This window comes from Pygocentrus nattereri, chromosome 12 (genome assembly GCF_015220715.1).
Source record: "Pygocentrus nattereri isolate fPygNat1 chromosome 12, fPygNat1.pri, whole genome shotgun sequence".
In the NCBI taxonomy this organism is placed as follows: Eukaryota; Metazoa; Chordata; class Actinopteri; order Characiformes; family Serrasalmidae; genus Pygocentrus; species Pygocentrus nattereri.
In genome coordinates this window covers 9,052,613-9,069,635 of record NC_051222.1, presented here as the reverse complement: position 1 = coordinate 9,069,635, position 17,023 = coordinate 9,052,613, and the positions used below count along the sequence as shown (strand labels likewise).

Genomic DNA, 17,023 nt, shown 5'->3' with positions numbered 1-17,023 from the left:
ACAGGTCAGCACCATGCGGCTCTTTTACCGCCCTGACGTGGCTCCACAGCAGAATTAGGTTTGTAGGTAAAAATAAAGCAGTGAAATGAAGCTCTGCTGATCATTACACCAGTTTCAACAATAAATGGTCTTAAACGCTGGAGTTAATGCTGAACTGCTTACTCACCCTTTGACCCCGAAAACGGGTGTGCAGACTGCTGGTCACCATAGCAACAAAGACAACGATCTCGCCTAGCTAGTAGCTCACGAAAAGGCAAAGAGAGAGATTTAAGACGAACATAGCGGCTTAGAAAATGGATGGATGGATGGATGGATAATTTGCAGACGAACGGACTCTCAACTGGTTTCGTGATGCAAGAAATGGTCAAACACAAAGTCACAAAGCCAAAGTCAGTTTCTCATTTGCCAGCTTATCGTGCGAATTTTCCCGTTCCACCTTAAATGGTGCCTGTTGGAAAGGGAAAATTTGAACAAGAAGGTGACAAATGAGAAGCTGGCCTCAGCCTCATAAAAAAAAAAAAAACAAACAAAAACAAAACACATGTTGAGAGATTTTACAAGAAAATATTCTCCTTTTAAGGAAAAGTTTCCTGCCAGAGATGAGAGAAAAGCGCTTATCGCTGAGCTTAAAGCTTAAAGCAGCGCAAAGTAAGTCTGCGTTTTCATTTATATTCCATTTTATATCCTCTACTAGGCCACTAGCACATACTGAGACGTTCACAGCCAAGACTGTAAAGAGTTGTAGCTCCCAAAGTGGATTGATTTTTGCAGAAAGGACAAAATGGCTCTTCTTAACATTCCTGTGCAAAGTTTCAGCACGAAACAGTGAGCAGTCGATGTCCACACTGGATCGAATGTCATATCAATACCGTGACACGCCTACATACATGGTAGCTCAGGAAGAGTGAGCGCCTCACACGGCCGAAGATTAACTGCACACTTCTATAATTTAAGAACAGCTCAGCCAGTTTGCACTGAAATCCCTGTAGTTGCTGAATAATGAGCCTTAGTAGGTAGTAAGTCTGAGATTTTAAGGGGTTACGTAACAAAAACACAAGGGGGCGTCATCAGCAATCAAACTACCTTCTCAGCTGGCAAGGTTAGTGAGTAACGACAGCTCATGCACAGAATTGATAAACTGAGTTTAATTCCTACCAACTCAGCTGAACTAATAACAACGCTGCATCAAATGGTCTCACCCGAGATGCAGAATGGTCACACTTTACATAACGAAAAGACCAGGATGGCTTCCTTCAGAGACACTAGTCAGGATTACTGCGTCACCACATCAACAGCCTATATCTTCATGACGACTACTGTACAGAATCAACCTGACACCCATGCTCTTATCAGACTGCTGGTCTCACATAACCGCTCTGCTTGGCTAAGTGGCTTCCATCAGATGGCGTTTAGCACTGTGGCTGTAGAGATGATGTCAGAAAAACACTCAGTGTCATCTTTAAGTGGCGGGAGAGAAAGTTGTGCATACAGTCCAAATGAATAATGAACAAACACGAGCATGAAGATGTGAATATTCGTGAGGACGCATTAAACTTTAAAAGAGGAAGCACCAGACTTAACGTACAAGCTGTTATTACTAATCCGCCGCTTTCCCTGCTCCTGTGGTCCAGATCTCGTCAGCACTATTCTGGCTTCGACGGAGGCGGGCAGTCTTCAAAAGTTACTGAGGGGGAATTTTCAGTGGGTTCACTGGACTGTAGCACAGGCTTAAAATGCAAATACATTAAACTTGGAGCAAAAGTTCAGCCAAAAAAATCCCCTCTTCAACAAAACGACGTTTGGTTTCATTCGATTCTTTATTTTTCCACTGCTGTTACGAGGTTGAGGCCTAAAGCCACCTCAGATTGTGAGTTATTAGGCAATTACTTGTAGTTCCTGACACTGCACGATATACAGATACAATGAAAATGGACACAACATAGACGATTCAATGAATCGGGCGATTCATCCGATTCAAAGTGCCATATGTTTACAACCATGAGGCGCCAAGGAACCAATCACGATCCAACTGAAAGAGGGGGGGTCACAGAGTTTCTGACGGTCACCGGGAGACGGCTCCCTTCAGTCTACGAGGAGATGAGCAGAAATCCGCAGGCCAAGTCAGGGCCACGTCTCAGTTCTTTGGCCTGCAACATTTTAATATTAATTTTCTATTCTGATTATCCAATTTCACCCTGAGATGCACTACAGTCCCCAGCATGCACTGCAACACAGTGTGCCCCCCAACGCCCTTCCCCCAACAACAGAAAGAAAAGAGGCCTGGGGTCTAGCTCAAGAAAACGGGCAGTTTTAAAACACTACCTAAAACAGGTAACTTTTATTTACTATTATTTTTAATTTTAAAAATATTCAGCGCCTATTTTGCTCTTGCAGTTTTGGCATATTTGAATAATGTTAACTAAAAATGAAACACAGCTGGCTCACGGATTTCCTGAGATCTTTAAAGGGCCCTTTTAGTGGTTAGGGGGTTTGGGCACCCCTGCTTTAGAGTTTAGCAACTAGCAAGTGCTCAAAAATTGAAGCAAAGTCAGGCTAAAAATCAGAACCAACACCAGCAAATAAAACTGATGCAAGTCTTATTTGCAACACCCTTTGCAGTAGAGCTAAGACCATGAAAAGAGAGTGGTGGAGAGGAAGTTCACGCGAGTTGTATTATCACTGTATAGTCCTGTGAATACCAGGTTGCTATTGTGTCAGAACTGTTTTTACTGCTTTTAACTCTTTTGCGTGTATTTTAGCCTTTTATAGCTCACTGATTTGACTGGAGGGGGACAGTGATCTTGTGTTTGTGTAGGTGCTGGCTAGTTAGTCAATGGAGGTTCCTAGCTGTATTTGAGAGATCCCATTGAATGCTGACATGACTGTGTCAGACTCATTAGCACAGCCTTTCAAGCAGAAAGTATTAGCCCGAAGCATGATGGTAAATTTAAAGCATTTTCTATGAAGTCTGTCTTTTCTGTCTTCATTATTCTGTCTCTTAAGTCTGCTAGGCTGCAAAATCTCACACAGATGAGATGCTCTACCTGAAAGCATTGATCTACATGATGTGCATCCTCTGAAAAACATCCTGAATCACTCCTAAAACAGCCGTGTCCCAACATCCCCCACTGCAAGAAGTATCCAGCTACCTCACAGCCCACAGAGCCCGGTGCCTCGCCCCGATGTACAGGGGAGCTATGACACACTCTCATGTCATCGTTAGCAAGTTCCTCTACGTTCTGAGAAACAGGAGATGCCAGAACCCTGCTGTTCTCTTTTTGCAAGTACCCACCAGGATCATCCGAACAGTAAGAATTTCATTGTACAGCGTATAACTGCCTGTTCTGCTGTGCATATGACAACGAAGCTCTTGAAACTTGAGCACGATCCAGGACTGGAACCTGAGTTGGTACACAACATCCAGCGACCACTCACAGCGAGCAAAACACTGCTGAGATGACACTCTGGAGGTCAGCAAGGTACTCCGTTCCTGAGGGACCTGGCACCTTTTGTTCCTGCAGCAAACCAACGACTAGGGCCGGGTCCAGAATCCCTAGACGTTACGATGTTACGACCACTTCATCTTCTTCATCAGCTGTCCAAATACTGGAGGAGATGAAAAGAGGAACACCTGCTGAGGCGGTTTCTAGTGGAGGATGCACAGGTGTACGGTACCCAGGAAGACCTTTACAGATTTTCAAATGTCACTGCACACAAAGTCCAGAGATGACTGACCTCAGCACAGAGGATCCAAACTGTACCCGTACAATCTCAGTACTTCAGGGATTTCGTATTTGATTTAAAATATAATCAAAATCACTCAGTGGAAATTACAATAGCCCTGTAGTAACGGCGAGTGGCTACCAGGAGTGTTAGGGTGTGATATGCTGAGGTTTGGTGACGTTTCCACTGCCTTCTTACTGCTTGTTCTTTCATTTCCTCCTGCTCCTTTCCTTACCTCGACTCTGCCACAAGCGTCCGAGGGAGGAGAGGAGCAGTAGAGGGGGAGGGGGATGACAGGAGTAGTAGCGAATGTTTCTGGATGCAGCTTAGATCCACTGAATTGTTGAGTTCCTGGACAAAATTCAGCAGTGCAGTGGTGCATCCCAAGTCTTCTAGAATGGATCGGTATGCCGAGGGAACCAAAGGTGGTTGTGCTCAGCAATGGGGATGGCCAGCCAAGCAGCCACTGTGCGGTCAAACCAATTTAACACAGTGTTCAAAGGAATGGCACTAGATTTTCCACCATGGTACTAGAAATGTAGTGTTACCTCAAATTTAGTGCTACCTTAAATGCTGTTCCACCTTAAATTCAGTGCCACCTTAAATTTACTGCTGCCTCGAATGGAATTCCACCCTAAATTTCGTGCCTCGGAGCCACCTTAAATGCAGTTCCACCTTAAATGCATTATTTGTGCTGAAAGAAAATCGACAAATTACGTTAAGATGTTTCTGAGAAGTTCACTAAGCAACTCAACACTTCATCTCATACATTCACCTGCTTTCCTTTGAGTCTACTCTCTCTTTCACCTTCACATATACGCACATACCATTTAATTCACCAATTAACCGCCAGCCACAACGTCAATATTCAATATTTAACATAAAACAAAACCGCACAGAACATTCTGCCTTCGAATAAAAACAGAAAAGCAAGGTATCGCAGAGCTTTGGGAGATTTCGACCACTGAAGTTGTGCCTCTCCTCACCCACACTTTCTGAACACAGCGCTTTCCACAAGTAAACCAAAACATCGAGCTTGTTAAAAACCTTTTTGTAGCTATAAGAATTTTGCATTTTGTGACACTTACCATTCAAAAGGGTCGGCAGAGCCGTATCTGCAGTACATGCGTGCAGATAGTTTCAGTTCAAACTATTTCAGTGTGGAGTGTCGTGTGGTCTTTGCATACATTGGTGCGCGAGTTTTCCAAAAAAAGAAAGAAAAAAGCCAACGTCTCACACATCGTGTCAGATATACCACACCATAGCAGCAGCCTAGCAGATATCAACGAGGCAGCAAGTGCACAGAATACAAACCCTGCTGTACTGGAGGCTAATGGACTACTGTTGCAGGAGCTGTTCCACCAAAGAAGCCTTCAAAATTAATACTGTAGTAAATAAAAAATAATCTGGAGAAAAGCAGCGAGTGATGACACAGGCACCCGTTCCTTAATGAGTCACCTAAGTGTGTGTACTGGTTTTCTGCTGTGTCCTCATTTACTTTCCCCTCATCTTGCTCAATAAACGAGGACAGATGAAAAGAGTTAACATGAGCCAGATGTGAGCTCGAGTAAAGTCACCTGGTCCTTCAGAAGACCAGGAATGCGTAGTGTGGACAGTGTCACACACGACTCTGCACGTCACCCAAAATATCCTCTTTATATCCTTTTCTGCAAACTATGAGCAGTGAAGCAGCTCGTGGCATGCAGTGATGCATGGAGAGACCTTGGTGTAATTCAGGAGACGATCACATGAGAACAACTCGCGCTTGATCGAGTTTAACAGAGGAGGTTTGGGGTTTACTGGAGATGCTAAAGTCACGTTTGTTGAACAATCCCTTCTCATCTTACTTAGAGAGTTGAACTGTTTAATAAGCCTTATAACTGATTCTACTCTTTCTACTACAACTCGTATTATCTGAGTTATATGGTTAAAACGATCTCCGCCGATTGCTAAACTTACTAACTCACTGATTCCAGGTCTCTAGGAACTTTTCTCTGTTAAATAGAAACAAAACGCGAAGCTAAAATGAATCGAAAAGAGTAAAACAAGCCAACAACCAAGGTTCCAGTGTCATTCCTGAAACTGGCCCGTTTCACCTACCAACGCTACTGGACATATGCTCTTAAACATGGTCCTTTAGTACAGGGGATGGTTCTATTTAGAACCATAAGTTCTATGTAGAACCATCTCCTGCGCAAATTGTTCTCTGCATGGTAAATTCTTTAGATTAATGGAGAACGCAGTGCGACCTGTCCAGGGTGTATCCTGCCTTCCGCCCGAAGACTGCTGGGATAGGCTCCGGCACCCCCCCGCGACCCTGACGGAGAAGCGGCTTAGAAAATGGATGGATGGATGGATGGATGGATGGATGGATGGATGGATGGATGGATGGAGAATGCAGTGTTTTGGGTTTCATGTTTGAAAATGGTTTTACCAAGAGAACCTTTCTTTTTTGGTCCTATATAGAACCATTTTCAAAAACATTGTATATAGAATGATGATAACAATGATAATAGCATGCTAATGTCTCCGTAGCTAACTTTCCCGGTCCACCTTAAATAGTCCAGCTGTTCTGACGCCTGACGCTCCAGAATGTAACTGCTGCACCATTTAAGGTGGAACGGGAAAATTCAAACAAGAAGCTGGCGAACATCTGACTTCAGCTTCATATCACTGAAGAATTAGTGGGGGGGTGATAATAAATAACTGCCCCCTCTTTGAAGGCTTATGATCCCTAAATGTAACTACAGCCCAGCAGTGAGGAGCTGAACTTTCTCCTCCTCTGCTGTCACTGTAGACGGGCAGGGTCGCCCACAGAGCAGCGCCAGAAGCTGTTAATGAAGTGATGCTCTTCTATATTCGAGGTTCCCATTTCAGAGGGCAAGACTTCAACCACCACCCCTTAGTTCCAAGGGGTTAGGGTGATACTCTTAAACAAGGGCTAGAGGTAAAAACAACAAACGGGATTGGGCCTTTGTCTCTTCTAGATGGCCCGTCTACTTATCTGGATAAACTTTGGCCTGTGAAAGTGCTAAGAATATTTTAGCATATCTGAGATTAAGGAGATCTAAACATAGCTGGTGTATTTCAAACCATGACGGTTCAGCCATGCTCTTCAAACTGTGCCTACCACAGTTGGAGGGCGAACCCGGCCCGTTCTGAGGGTCGAGATGTGGCTCACGTTTCTTCTCTCTGCAGGGCCGACGGGCCCGGCGCTGCGGACTCGGTATTACATAATCGTTGTTATTGTGGGCTGAAGACCCTTAAGACATGTTTGAAAGTTCTGGAAGCTACGGAGATCAGTTAACGTGGAGTCTCTCATGGAAGAGTCACCGAAAATAAAATACATGGATAATAAAAGAGAAAACATTGAATGAAACCGAGTAGAACGTCACTTTTCATCAAGCTAACAACCTAAACGCGAGGTCTCTGTGTATCGTGGCCAAACGAAGGACAAAAGTTACGGTTCGCTGCTTGCTGCGTTCAATGATTCGGCTTTAAAAAAGCGAAATGAGCCTACAGATGAAGGATGAGAGCGGTTGGCGGCGGAGTCTCCGTATGTGTCTGCATGTGCTTGTGAGCGAGTGAGGGGCAGGAAAAGAAAGAGTGAGAGGCAGAGGGATGGCGAGGGGGAGAGAGAGACTGTGTTTAGGTGAAAGCTGCCCTGTGGAGACTGTTTACTCTGCCAGTAAACATTTACCGAGGGCAGAGCGACAGGACGAGCAGAGCCGAGTTTTGACGTACGTGTTTCCGTGAGCTGTTTTTGAGCGTCAGTATCATCTGTATTTTCCTCGTTCGGTACATAATAAGGAATTACTGCGTTACGCCATTTAAAAAAGCTCCATACGACACTTTAACTCTCACGCACAGCTGCTCATACGTTCAAGACTCTGTTTACTCAGGAGGTGTTTGTTAATGTAAACGCAAGCAGCTCAGGAAACAGACGACGGCTTTACAATCCATACACTCACGCACACCTCCTAAAAATGCCATCTCGGAGCAGCTGTTCAGCCTCATGCTAAACTATGAACAATATGACAGGCAGCATTAAACACACAGGGGACTCTGTAACTGCGACGACCAAACGTTACATAACGTGACTGCACTGTTCTGATCCGCTGCTTCTTCCAGTCAGCCTGACAGAGAAATTCCCTATGATCTGAATAAACTCAGCACAATTCGTGAAGCAGCGAGGGGACCGCCAGGCTAGGGAAGGGATGAAAAACGGGAAAGTTAAACCGTTTTGGTGATAATTATGAGCAATCATTCTGCTGTAAGGTGTTAAAGACACAGGGCATCTGGCAAACATGCCTGGATTCCAAACAATGTTCTATCAGGAAAATCGGCCCTAGAAAAGGAGGAAACTGACTCCAGAACTCACCGAGGCCAAAGACCAAAGACCATCAGACCAAAGAACTAAATTTACACCTCCCAGACCAAACCCCCACCGCCGCCCCCCGCCCCCGCCCCCCAACAAATACCACCAGCCTCAAAAAGCTGACAATTCTCGAAATGGTTGCCATCTGGAAAGAACTTGTAATCAAAGCCAGCGCACTATGAAAACATAGACACCTGAGTAGGATGGGCCCAAAACTCGGCCTCAGAGATGTGGAACAAAGTAATGAGATCTGACAAGCTGTTCTCTTTTCTACGTCTGGACAGCTTACGTTCAGAAAAAGCTAAAAGAGCCCTTCGACTCGCGTTGCCAACTGTTAAACACGATGATAGGCACATCTGAGCCTGCGAGCGAAGCCTGTGTAGTGTTTCTGCTATTTACTCTCTATCAAAACGTAACTGTGCATCAACATCGATTAACACCTCCAGCATTAAACATACAGAGTCTGTCTGCAGCGCTGATTTCAGGGCTTTTCCTCGCCACAGATTAAAATGCAACACTGATTAATCAAATCGAGGGTCGCAAAGAATTTGGCAAATATGCGTTTAGGCCTTTTCGGGACATTCGTTAGTCTGTTTTGCAAAAACGCACAAACAGGTTTAATTGTCGGGGCGGCCGCAGAGCAGCGTCCGAAAACCGTCAGACAGAATAACACAACAGCGAGTTAGACAGATAATTATTCATCAGCAATGAGGCGAGAGAGAGAGAGAGAGAGAGAGAGAGGGAGAGAGGGAGAGAGAGAGGGAGAGAGACTTAGAAAGAGGGAGAAAAATAAATACAAAGAATGAGAAACCTAAGCAGAGTGAGAAAGGCAGAGAAAGAAAGAAAGAAAGAAAGAAAGAAAGAAAGTGAAAATTAAAGAGATTCAGAGAGACTAAGAGAGAAAGAAAGGAGAGAGAGGGTAAGAAATAAAGAGAGAGAGAAAGGAGAGAGGGAGAGGGCAAGAACTAAAGAAGGAAAGAACGAAAGGGGGAGAACTAAAGAGAGAGGGAGAAAGGACAGAGAGGGAGAGAAATAAAGAGAGAGAAAGGACAGAGAGGGTGAGAAATAAAGAGAGAGAGAAAAGACAGAGAGGGGGAAAAATAAAGAGAGAGAGAGAGAGAGAGAGAGAGAGAGAGAGAGAGAGAGAGAGAGAAAGGACAGAGAGAGGGAGAAATAAAGAGAGAGAGAGAGAGAGAGAGAGAGAAAGGACAGAGAGGGGGAGAAATAAAGAGAGAGAGAGAAAGGACAGAGAGGGGAGAAATAAAGAGAGAGAGAGAAAGGACAGAGAGGGGGAGAAATAAAGAGAGAGAGAGAAAGGACAGAGAGGGGAGAAATAAAGAGAGAAAGAGAAAGGACAGAGAGAGGGAGATATAAAGAGGGAGAGAGAAAGGACAGAGAGGGGAGAAATAAAGAGAGAAAGAGAAAGGACAGAGAGGGGAGAAATAAAGAGAGAAAGAGAAAGGACAGAGAGGGGAGAAATAAAGAGAGAGAGAGAGAAAGGACAGAGAGGGGGAGAAATAAAGAGAGAGAAAGGACAGAGAGGGGGAGAAATAAAGAGAGAGAGAGAAAGGACAGAGAGAGAGAGAGAGAGAGAGAGAGAGAGAGGGGACAGAGAGGGGGAGAAATAGAGAGAGAGAGAGAAAGGACAGAGAGGGGGAGAAATAAAGAGAGAGAGAGAGAGAGAGAGAGAGAGAGAGAGATAGAAAGGACAGAGAGGGGGAGGAGAGGGGGAGAAATAAAGAGAGAGAGAGAGAGAGAGAGAGAGAGAGAGAGGGAGAAATAAGAGAAAGACAGGGACAGGAAAAAACAGACCCGGAGAGAAAAGGCGACGGAGAGGGATCTCGAAATGTTCGCCGATGTCTAAATATTCTTACTGTGGCCAGAGTCTGACCAAATATGGTCACTGCAGAGCGACTTCTAGAGAAAAAGGAAGGATATGGGCTGCATACGAGCGCGAGGCACCAGCTGCGGGGTCTCGTGCTCTGTCCCATACAGAAGAGAACCACCGGGGCGAGGGACGGGTACGGCAGCGCTGCGCTTTCCTCCTCGCTCGCCGCCTCTCCTCCTCCTCCTACTCCTCCTCCTCCTCCTCCTCTTCCTCCTCCGCTGCTGCTGCTGGAGTCCCACGGCGCTCCTGGAGCTCCGGAGAGCCCGGCGGCCTCCTGCTCGGCCTCGCCCTGAGGCGGGGCGCGGAGCTCCGGCCGCGGGGCTGGCGGGGCGCGGAGCTCCGGCCGCGGGGCTGGCGGGGCTCCCTCACCGGCGCTCATGACAGAGAGGCGGGCAGAACCGCGACCCTGCCGGAGGGAAGCAGCGCCGCTCACTCACACACACCACAACTGTCACATCCACTAAAGCTGAAGCCAGCTCTGAGTTTCTGCAGCATGCACGGCGTCCTCGGCCCCCTCTCCAGCGGGCCCGTCTGACGTTTAGGACTGTTAGACCACACAGACAGCTGAAAACACCCTCGTTTAAACGCAGTGAGCAGGGTGGACGGCTCAGCGACGTCCTAAAACTACGCCACATAAGACTGACGGCCGATTTTACACATGAACGACCAACCCTTCGGATATTCTTGACCATCAGACCCCAGGGTGGACGAGCAGGCAGCTAAAATTACGACTCGGTTCAAATGTAAATGTATGTATAAGATCGTCATCGGTTTCCTAAAATCAGCCAATTCTCCACATTTTCCACCATCAGGCTTTGCGGAAAAGGTTCAGGCGCCTAAAAACCTCTCATCAATATTCAATTAAAATGCTGAATAGCTCTTAAAACGACAACATGGAAAGGTAAGAGGTCCTTGGTTCCCTCTCTAGTGCGCAAGCCTGCATTTCTGACTGTCGGGGAACACACAACTAAAGAACATCCTCACCGAAATCCAATTAAATCGCTGAATAGCGGCAAACGCACAACAAACGCACAAGAGCTCACTGGACTCCTCTTTACCTTTTAATGGGGATTAACCTTTTCAGACGAATTTGAGCGACGGACTGTGAGGTAAACATGCAAAAAACGTAAAAAATGTAATTAAGGTTCAATTAAAATGCTGAATGTATCAAAAATGACGGAAAACAAGCCCGTCAGATCGTCAATATCCCTATTTTTCACAGGACGTAAGCAACTTTCTAGAGATTTTAGACGGTGTGCTCAAAGAAATTCTCTTTATTTGTCTATAAACCTCAACATGAGGCGAGTTCTCGGTTCTCTGGTTAGCATTTCTGACTGAACACTTCCCGGACGCCAGCGTGTAAGTTCATAATGGCGAATAACCAATAGCTTAGAAATTAGACCGATGGACTGTGTTGTGAACAGGCAAACAACCAACATTTCCCATTAAAATTCAATTAAAACACTGAAGAAACGTCTCAAAACCACGACGTGAGAGATCAGCCGCTTCCCCTTTAGCTTTAAATTAAGATTAAGATTAAGAGACCCTTATTAGTCCCACAACGGGGAAATTTGAACATCTGTGAAGTGAAACACCACTTACACACTAGTGAGCACACACACACTAGGGGGCAGTGAGCACACTTGCCCGGAGCGGTGGGCAGCCCTATCCACGGCGCCCGGGGAGCAGTTGGGGGTTAGGTGTCTTGCTCAAGGACACCTCAGTCATGTGCTGTCGGCTCTGGGGATCGAACCGGCGACCTTCCGGTCACGAGGCTGGTTCCCCAGCCCACGACGGCCCCCCCAAGGAGAAAACAATTCTTTAGACGTCTTTTTGACATTAAAAAACGAAAAAATGTAGGAAAGTTACTTACGAGGTTCTAACATTTTTCTAAAAAACGTTATATATGAGTTACAGCCACTTTCTAATTTTCAGTTAGAACGATTTGGGGAAAATATCGTGATTTTTCGGACTAATAATGCACTAATGCCATTATTTTCTATAAAAATGAACCGTCAGGCTCTAATTTACGACCTTTTCTGACTTGAGGCTTGACCCCTGAGTGCAGTGTGCCAGACCTATAGCTTAAAAAAAAATCAAGGAAAGCTGCTAAGAGGTTCTAGCTTAAACACATTTCTATGAGTTATACCTTCTAATTTTCAGTCATCCACTGAGCTGCTAGGGCTGAACGATTTGGGGAAAATATTGGGATTTTCGGACTAAAATTGATTTAAATTGCGATCACTTTCTATAACTTAAGCCTTTTCTGGCTCGAGGCTTGACCCCTGAATATGGGGCACCAGACAGCCAGTAAGTTGTGGTTGTGACGTCACAAAACATCGAAGTTTGGTTGCCTCTGATTGGTCTAACTCGTCTCCAGGCAGTTCACCAGTTCTTAAAACTTAGGACATCGTTGCTGATGACGTCTCTATCATTTTTTTTTTAAATTGCAGCTCCTGATTTGAAAACTGCGATTTCGGTATGAAAACGATGAAACTTCTACAGCAAGCAAGGTTAACGCAAACAGCCCAATAGCTATAATGGGTTTCCAATGGGTTCCTGTGCTCTACTTGTTCCACTCCAGGTTCTGCCGATCTTGAATCATCCTGAATTCGTTGGGTAAATTTAGGTATTAGCATCAAGTAAAACAACTCCAACTACATTTAAATGCACTTTTGTGTGTAGCGCAGCATGAATTCTTCCATAAGACTCGAATCTACCATTTCTGAGGACTCCAGGCTAATAGTTTAATGCATTGCTGCCGTTTTGCTAGCATTCCTGGATTATGGAATTATCTATGAATGAGGAAAAAAGAGTTAATTAAGAAAATCCAACAAAACCGTGAAGAATGCTGTCGGGCACAGGCCTGTTCAGCCTGTAGGACTTATCCAAGTCAGCTGGTCTTAACTAGATTCACCTCAGTAACTAAGGCTTGCGCAAGAAATAGTAAGAAGAAGTGAAGAAATTCTCATTAATGTTCCACTAGAACGCTCAAAAATCTATAACCTGGTCTCCGGTTCCCTCTCTAGTGTCTCAGACTTGCGTTCCTGCCTTTCAGTCTACGTGGAAAACCTGCAGGCAAGCAAAGAACCAAGATCCTCATTGAAATTCAGTTAAAATCCTGAAGAGCAGGTACAGCGTGTACTGCGTCCTGGGTTCCCTCTCCAGCAGGCAGACTAGCGGTACCGTATTCTGGTCACTTAAACTCTGTGATTAAAAAAATTAATAATAATCAATAAAATTCGAGCACAAGTGGCTTAAAACTGAAGCATGACCACCGAGCGGTCAGACATCCCTCTCCCACCCTGAATCCCCTCATCCACCAAGACAGAACAACCCACACGCTCAAAAAGATGGTTCTTCAAGGGTTCTATCCAGAACCGTGAACACCCAAAGGATCATGGCTTCTGGCCAGGTGAAACGGTTCTTCAGACCGACGTAGAATGTGTTGTACATGGTTCTGCACAGCACCAAAAAGGGTTCTGCTATTGTTGTCAAGCTTGTGAGAATAGAAGAACCCTTTCTGGTGCTAAACAGAACCATATACAACACATTCTCCATCAGTCTGCAGAGCCAATCAAGCAAGAAATGATCCTATATTGCCTATTGACAAGAAGAACCCTTTTTGGTGCTATTTAGAACCATTTTCAAAAGGGTTCTGAAGGTCAGCTCATTCTCCAGCAAACTGAAGAACCATTTCACCACGCGGGGAACAATTTAGGCATGTAGAGGTATCTAGAACCACTGTCTTTGCTGAAAACGTCTTGAAGAACCATCTTTTTAAGGTGTTACATATCAAGGCTTTCCTGAGAGAAAGAACACGTAGTTTCATCTTTTCCAGCAATTCCGTTGATCATTCCCTCTCAGACCCCCTCAGACACTCTGAGACCCTCTCTGCAGACCCCCTGCCCTTCGTCCCCACCACAGTGCTGTGTAAACGATCAGTCACAGGAGATGATTAGTCTAAAATAAAAGGGCGCCTATGCTAAGCTAACCTGAGGAGATTTCAGTGGCGCCAAAAAAGTGAGCGCGACTCAAACTCCCTCCTTCAGCGGCAGAACAGCAATTAGAACCATAACTGGGCTGATGTCCGTTTACCGGGTCTTCTCGGGTCTAAACTCGCCCCCCGGGGCTGCCGAAGCCCTCCCGGAGCCGCCCGCGCGGTTTCCCGGTAAGTTTGGCGGAGGTGTGGTGAGTTCTCAGCCTACCTGCGGTCTGACGGCTGCTGGAGCATCGCCTCGGCTGCGGACTGCGCTGCCAACCCCGCTCAGCGATACAGTTTAAAACATGTAGAAACGGAGATTAGTCCCTCAGTCCGGCCGCTCAGCGGCGACGCGGGCTCATCCTCCTCCGAACTGCCGCCCCACGGCCGCCAAACTTACAGCATTACAGCGGCTTTCAGTGATAAAGCGGCGGGACCGAGCGCTCAGTCAGTCAGCCAGTCAGAGGAACTCCCCGACCGAGAGAGAGAGAGAGAGAGAGAGAGAGACAGAGGGGGAGAGAGAGAGATACAGAGAGAGAGAGAGAGAGAGAGAGAGGGGGGGAGAGAGAGAGAGAGAGAGATACTCACACACACAGAGGGGGAGAGAGAGAGAGAGAGAGAGAGAGAGAGAGAGAGACACACACACAGAGAGAGAGAGAGAGAGAGGGAGAGAGAGAGAGACACACACACAGAGAGAGAGAGAGAGAGGGAGAGACACACACAGAGAGAGAGAGAGAGAGACACACACACACACAGAGGGGGAGAGAGAGATACAGAGAGAGAGAGAGAGAGAGAGAGACACACACACACAGAGGGGGAGAGAGAGATACAGAAAGAGAGAGAGAGACAGACACACACACACACACAGAGGGGGAGAGAGAGAGAGAGAGAGAGATACAGCAAGAGAGAGAGATACAAAGAGAGAGATACAGAGAGAGAGAGATAAAGATGAGAGAGAGAGAGTTAAGGAGATAAAGAGAGAGCCGACAGGCATAAAGAGAGATAACGATGAGAAAGAGAGATAAACACAAGAGAGAGACAGATAAAGACGAGGGAGAGAGGTTTAGAGAGAGTGAAAGAGATAGATAAAGAAAGAGCTAAAGATGAGAGAGTGAGAGAGAGGGAGGGAGATAGAGAGCGATAACGATGAGAAAGAGAAAGATGAGAGAAAGAGACAGAGATAAACATGATGGAGAGTGAGGTAGAGAGAGATGGATGAGAGAGGTAGAGAGAGAGATAAAGATGAGAGAAAGAGACAGAGATAAACATGATGGAGAGAGAGGTAGAGAGAGATGGATGAGAGAGGTAGAGAGAGAGATAAAGATGAGAGAGATAAAGATGTGAGAGAGAGAGAGATAAAGATGAGAAATAGAAAAACGTGTGAGAGAGATAGATAGACATAAAGATGAGAGAAATAGAGAGAGAGCGACCTATCTCTCTCCCTCCATCTCTCACCTTTCTCTCTCTCTCTCTCTCTCTCTCTCTCTCTCTCAGCAGAGCTCACCTGTGCTGGGTCTAGATTCCTGTCAGATCACTCTTCTGTTCTAATGTCGTTCTGTATGTGTGTATATCATCCTGCTTTTTTATTTTACGCTTAATTTAATACCATTTTATGCCAGCTAAGCTTTACACTGTGTGTAAATATCATTAGGAGTGGACCAAGCGGTGCTGGCTGTCCAAAACTCCATCCAAAAAATTTGCTTTCATTGAATTCCATGGCGCTTTAGGAACGTTTACACTCCAGTACGAGTTTATTATTACCACTAGTACGACTGCAGTGCTTGGTACCTTGTAATTGCACTGGCAATACTGCGTGTAAAGCGGTATGCTACTATACTATACATGCTTTTCCTGTAAAGTTAACATTTAGAGATATGAGGTTTTGTTCTGACAGCAGCAAATGTACCAACACACAAGGCCAACACACACGCATATTATATATATATATATATATATATATATATATATATAAATGTTTCTCAACATAAAATTGCGAAGGAACACGTCCAGTAATCATTGTATGTAAACACAGTTCAACATGATCCAGAAACACTGCCGCCTTCTCTGGGCCGAAGCTTATTTAAAATAGGCTGAGGCAAAACGGAAAACGGAGAGGCACCATCCAGCGTTTTATCAGTGCACCGATCAAAAGCCTGCGTCTCTGATGGTCCGTTCTAAACGAGTTAATGTTTTTCATGAAATGGTAAACTGTCTCACTTCTCAGGTGTGATATGTGTTCTTTGTTGCATTGCGAATAAAATATCGGTCTATGAGATCGATGCGCTGCATTCTGCTTCTGTTTCCATTTCCATTCATTTAAATTTCATACAGCATCCCGATGTTTCTGGAATTGGGGTTGTATATATACCAGGCATATACCCGTCGTTGATCTGTCTCACTGGCAGACATCCCTCTACAACACACACACATACATACATACATATATATATATATATATATATATATGTGTGTGTGTATAAAGGGGGTACATTATATTGTAGTGTGATGAAAGGCAAATCACTTTATTCCACTGAGGCTTTGAAGAAGCTCAAAATGTTGCTGAAGCCTTTCCAATCGGTTAATTTTGCTTAGCCAACTGAAACATTTGCCAAAATACATTTAAGCTGCTGTCTGGGAATAGCTGCGGCCAAAAATGAACGAAAATGAAAAAAAGAAACGCATCCAAGAAGTTCAAAGAGAGGAACCAACCTGGGACAATCAGCTAGAGCAGAGTACAGTATCAGCCTGTGACTGAAAATGGAAAACACAGACAATTCTGAAACCAACAGTAGTAATTTGTCATATTTACTCACTTCTGTGCACATAAACCAAGCCGTAACCTTGTCTCTGAGTGTTTTTAAATGATATTGGGCCTCTTTCACCAATATCTTCCTTCATTCTTAAAAGGGCTCTTGAAAAAGGTCCTAAGAAAAGGTCTAAAAACTGTTCTTAAACCGCAGAACTGTTCTCAGCTTTGTGCTCTTGAGCGTGTGTAGATTCTGTTCTTACCTAAGAACAAATCCTGAGAGCACTTGCCGATGGTTGGAGGCCC

At 45.2% G+C, this 17,023-nt stretch overlaps 1 protein-coding gene across 1 annotated transcript in view; it reads right to left on the bottom strand.

Annotated features, from left to right (window-relative positions):
• cacna1hb (calcium channel, voltage-dependent, T type, alpha 1H subunit b) overlaps window positions 1-14,417 on the bottom strand; it is a 172,969-nt gene extending 158,552 nt beyond the window's left edge. Inside the window, exons 1-2 of the mRNA XM_017721012.2 lie at window positions 14,198-14,417; window positions 10,040-10,395 (exon numbers count right to left, since the gene is read on the bottom strand). Coding sequence (XP_017576501.2) covers window positions 10,040-10,368 — 329 coding nt within the window. The 5' untranslated portion in view covers window positions 10,369-10,395; window positions 14,198-14,417. The remainder of the gene's footprint in view (window positions 1-10,039; window positions 10,396-14,197) is intronic.
• Window positions 14,418-17,023: the final 2,606 nt, after the last annotated feature.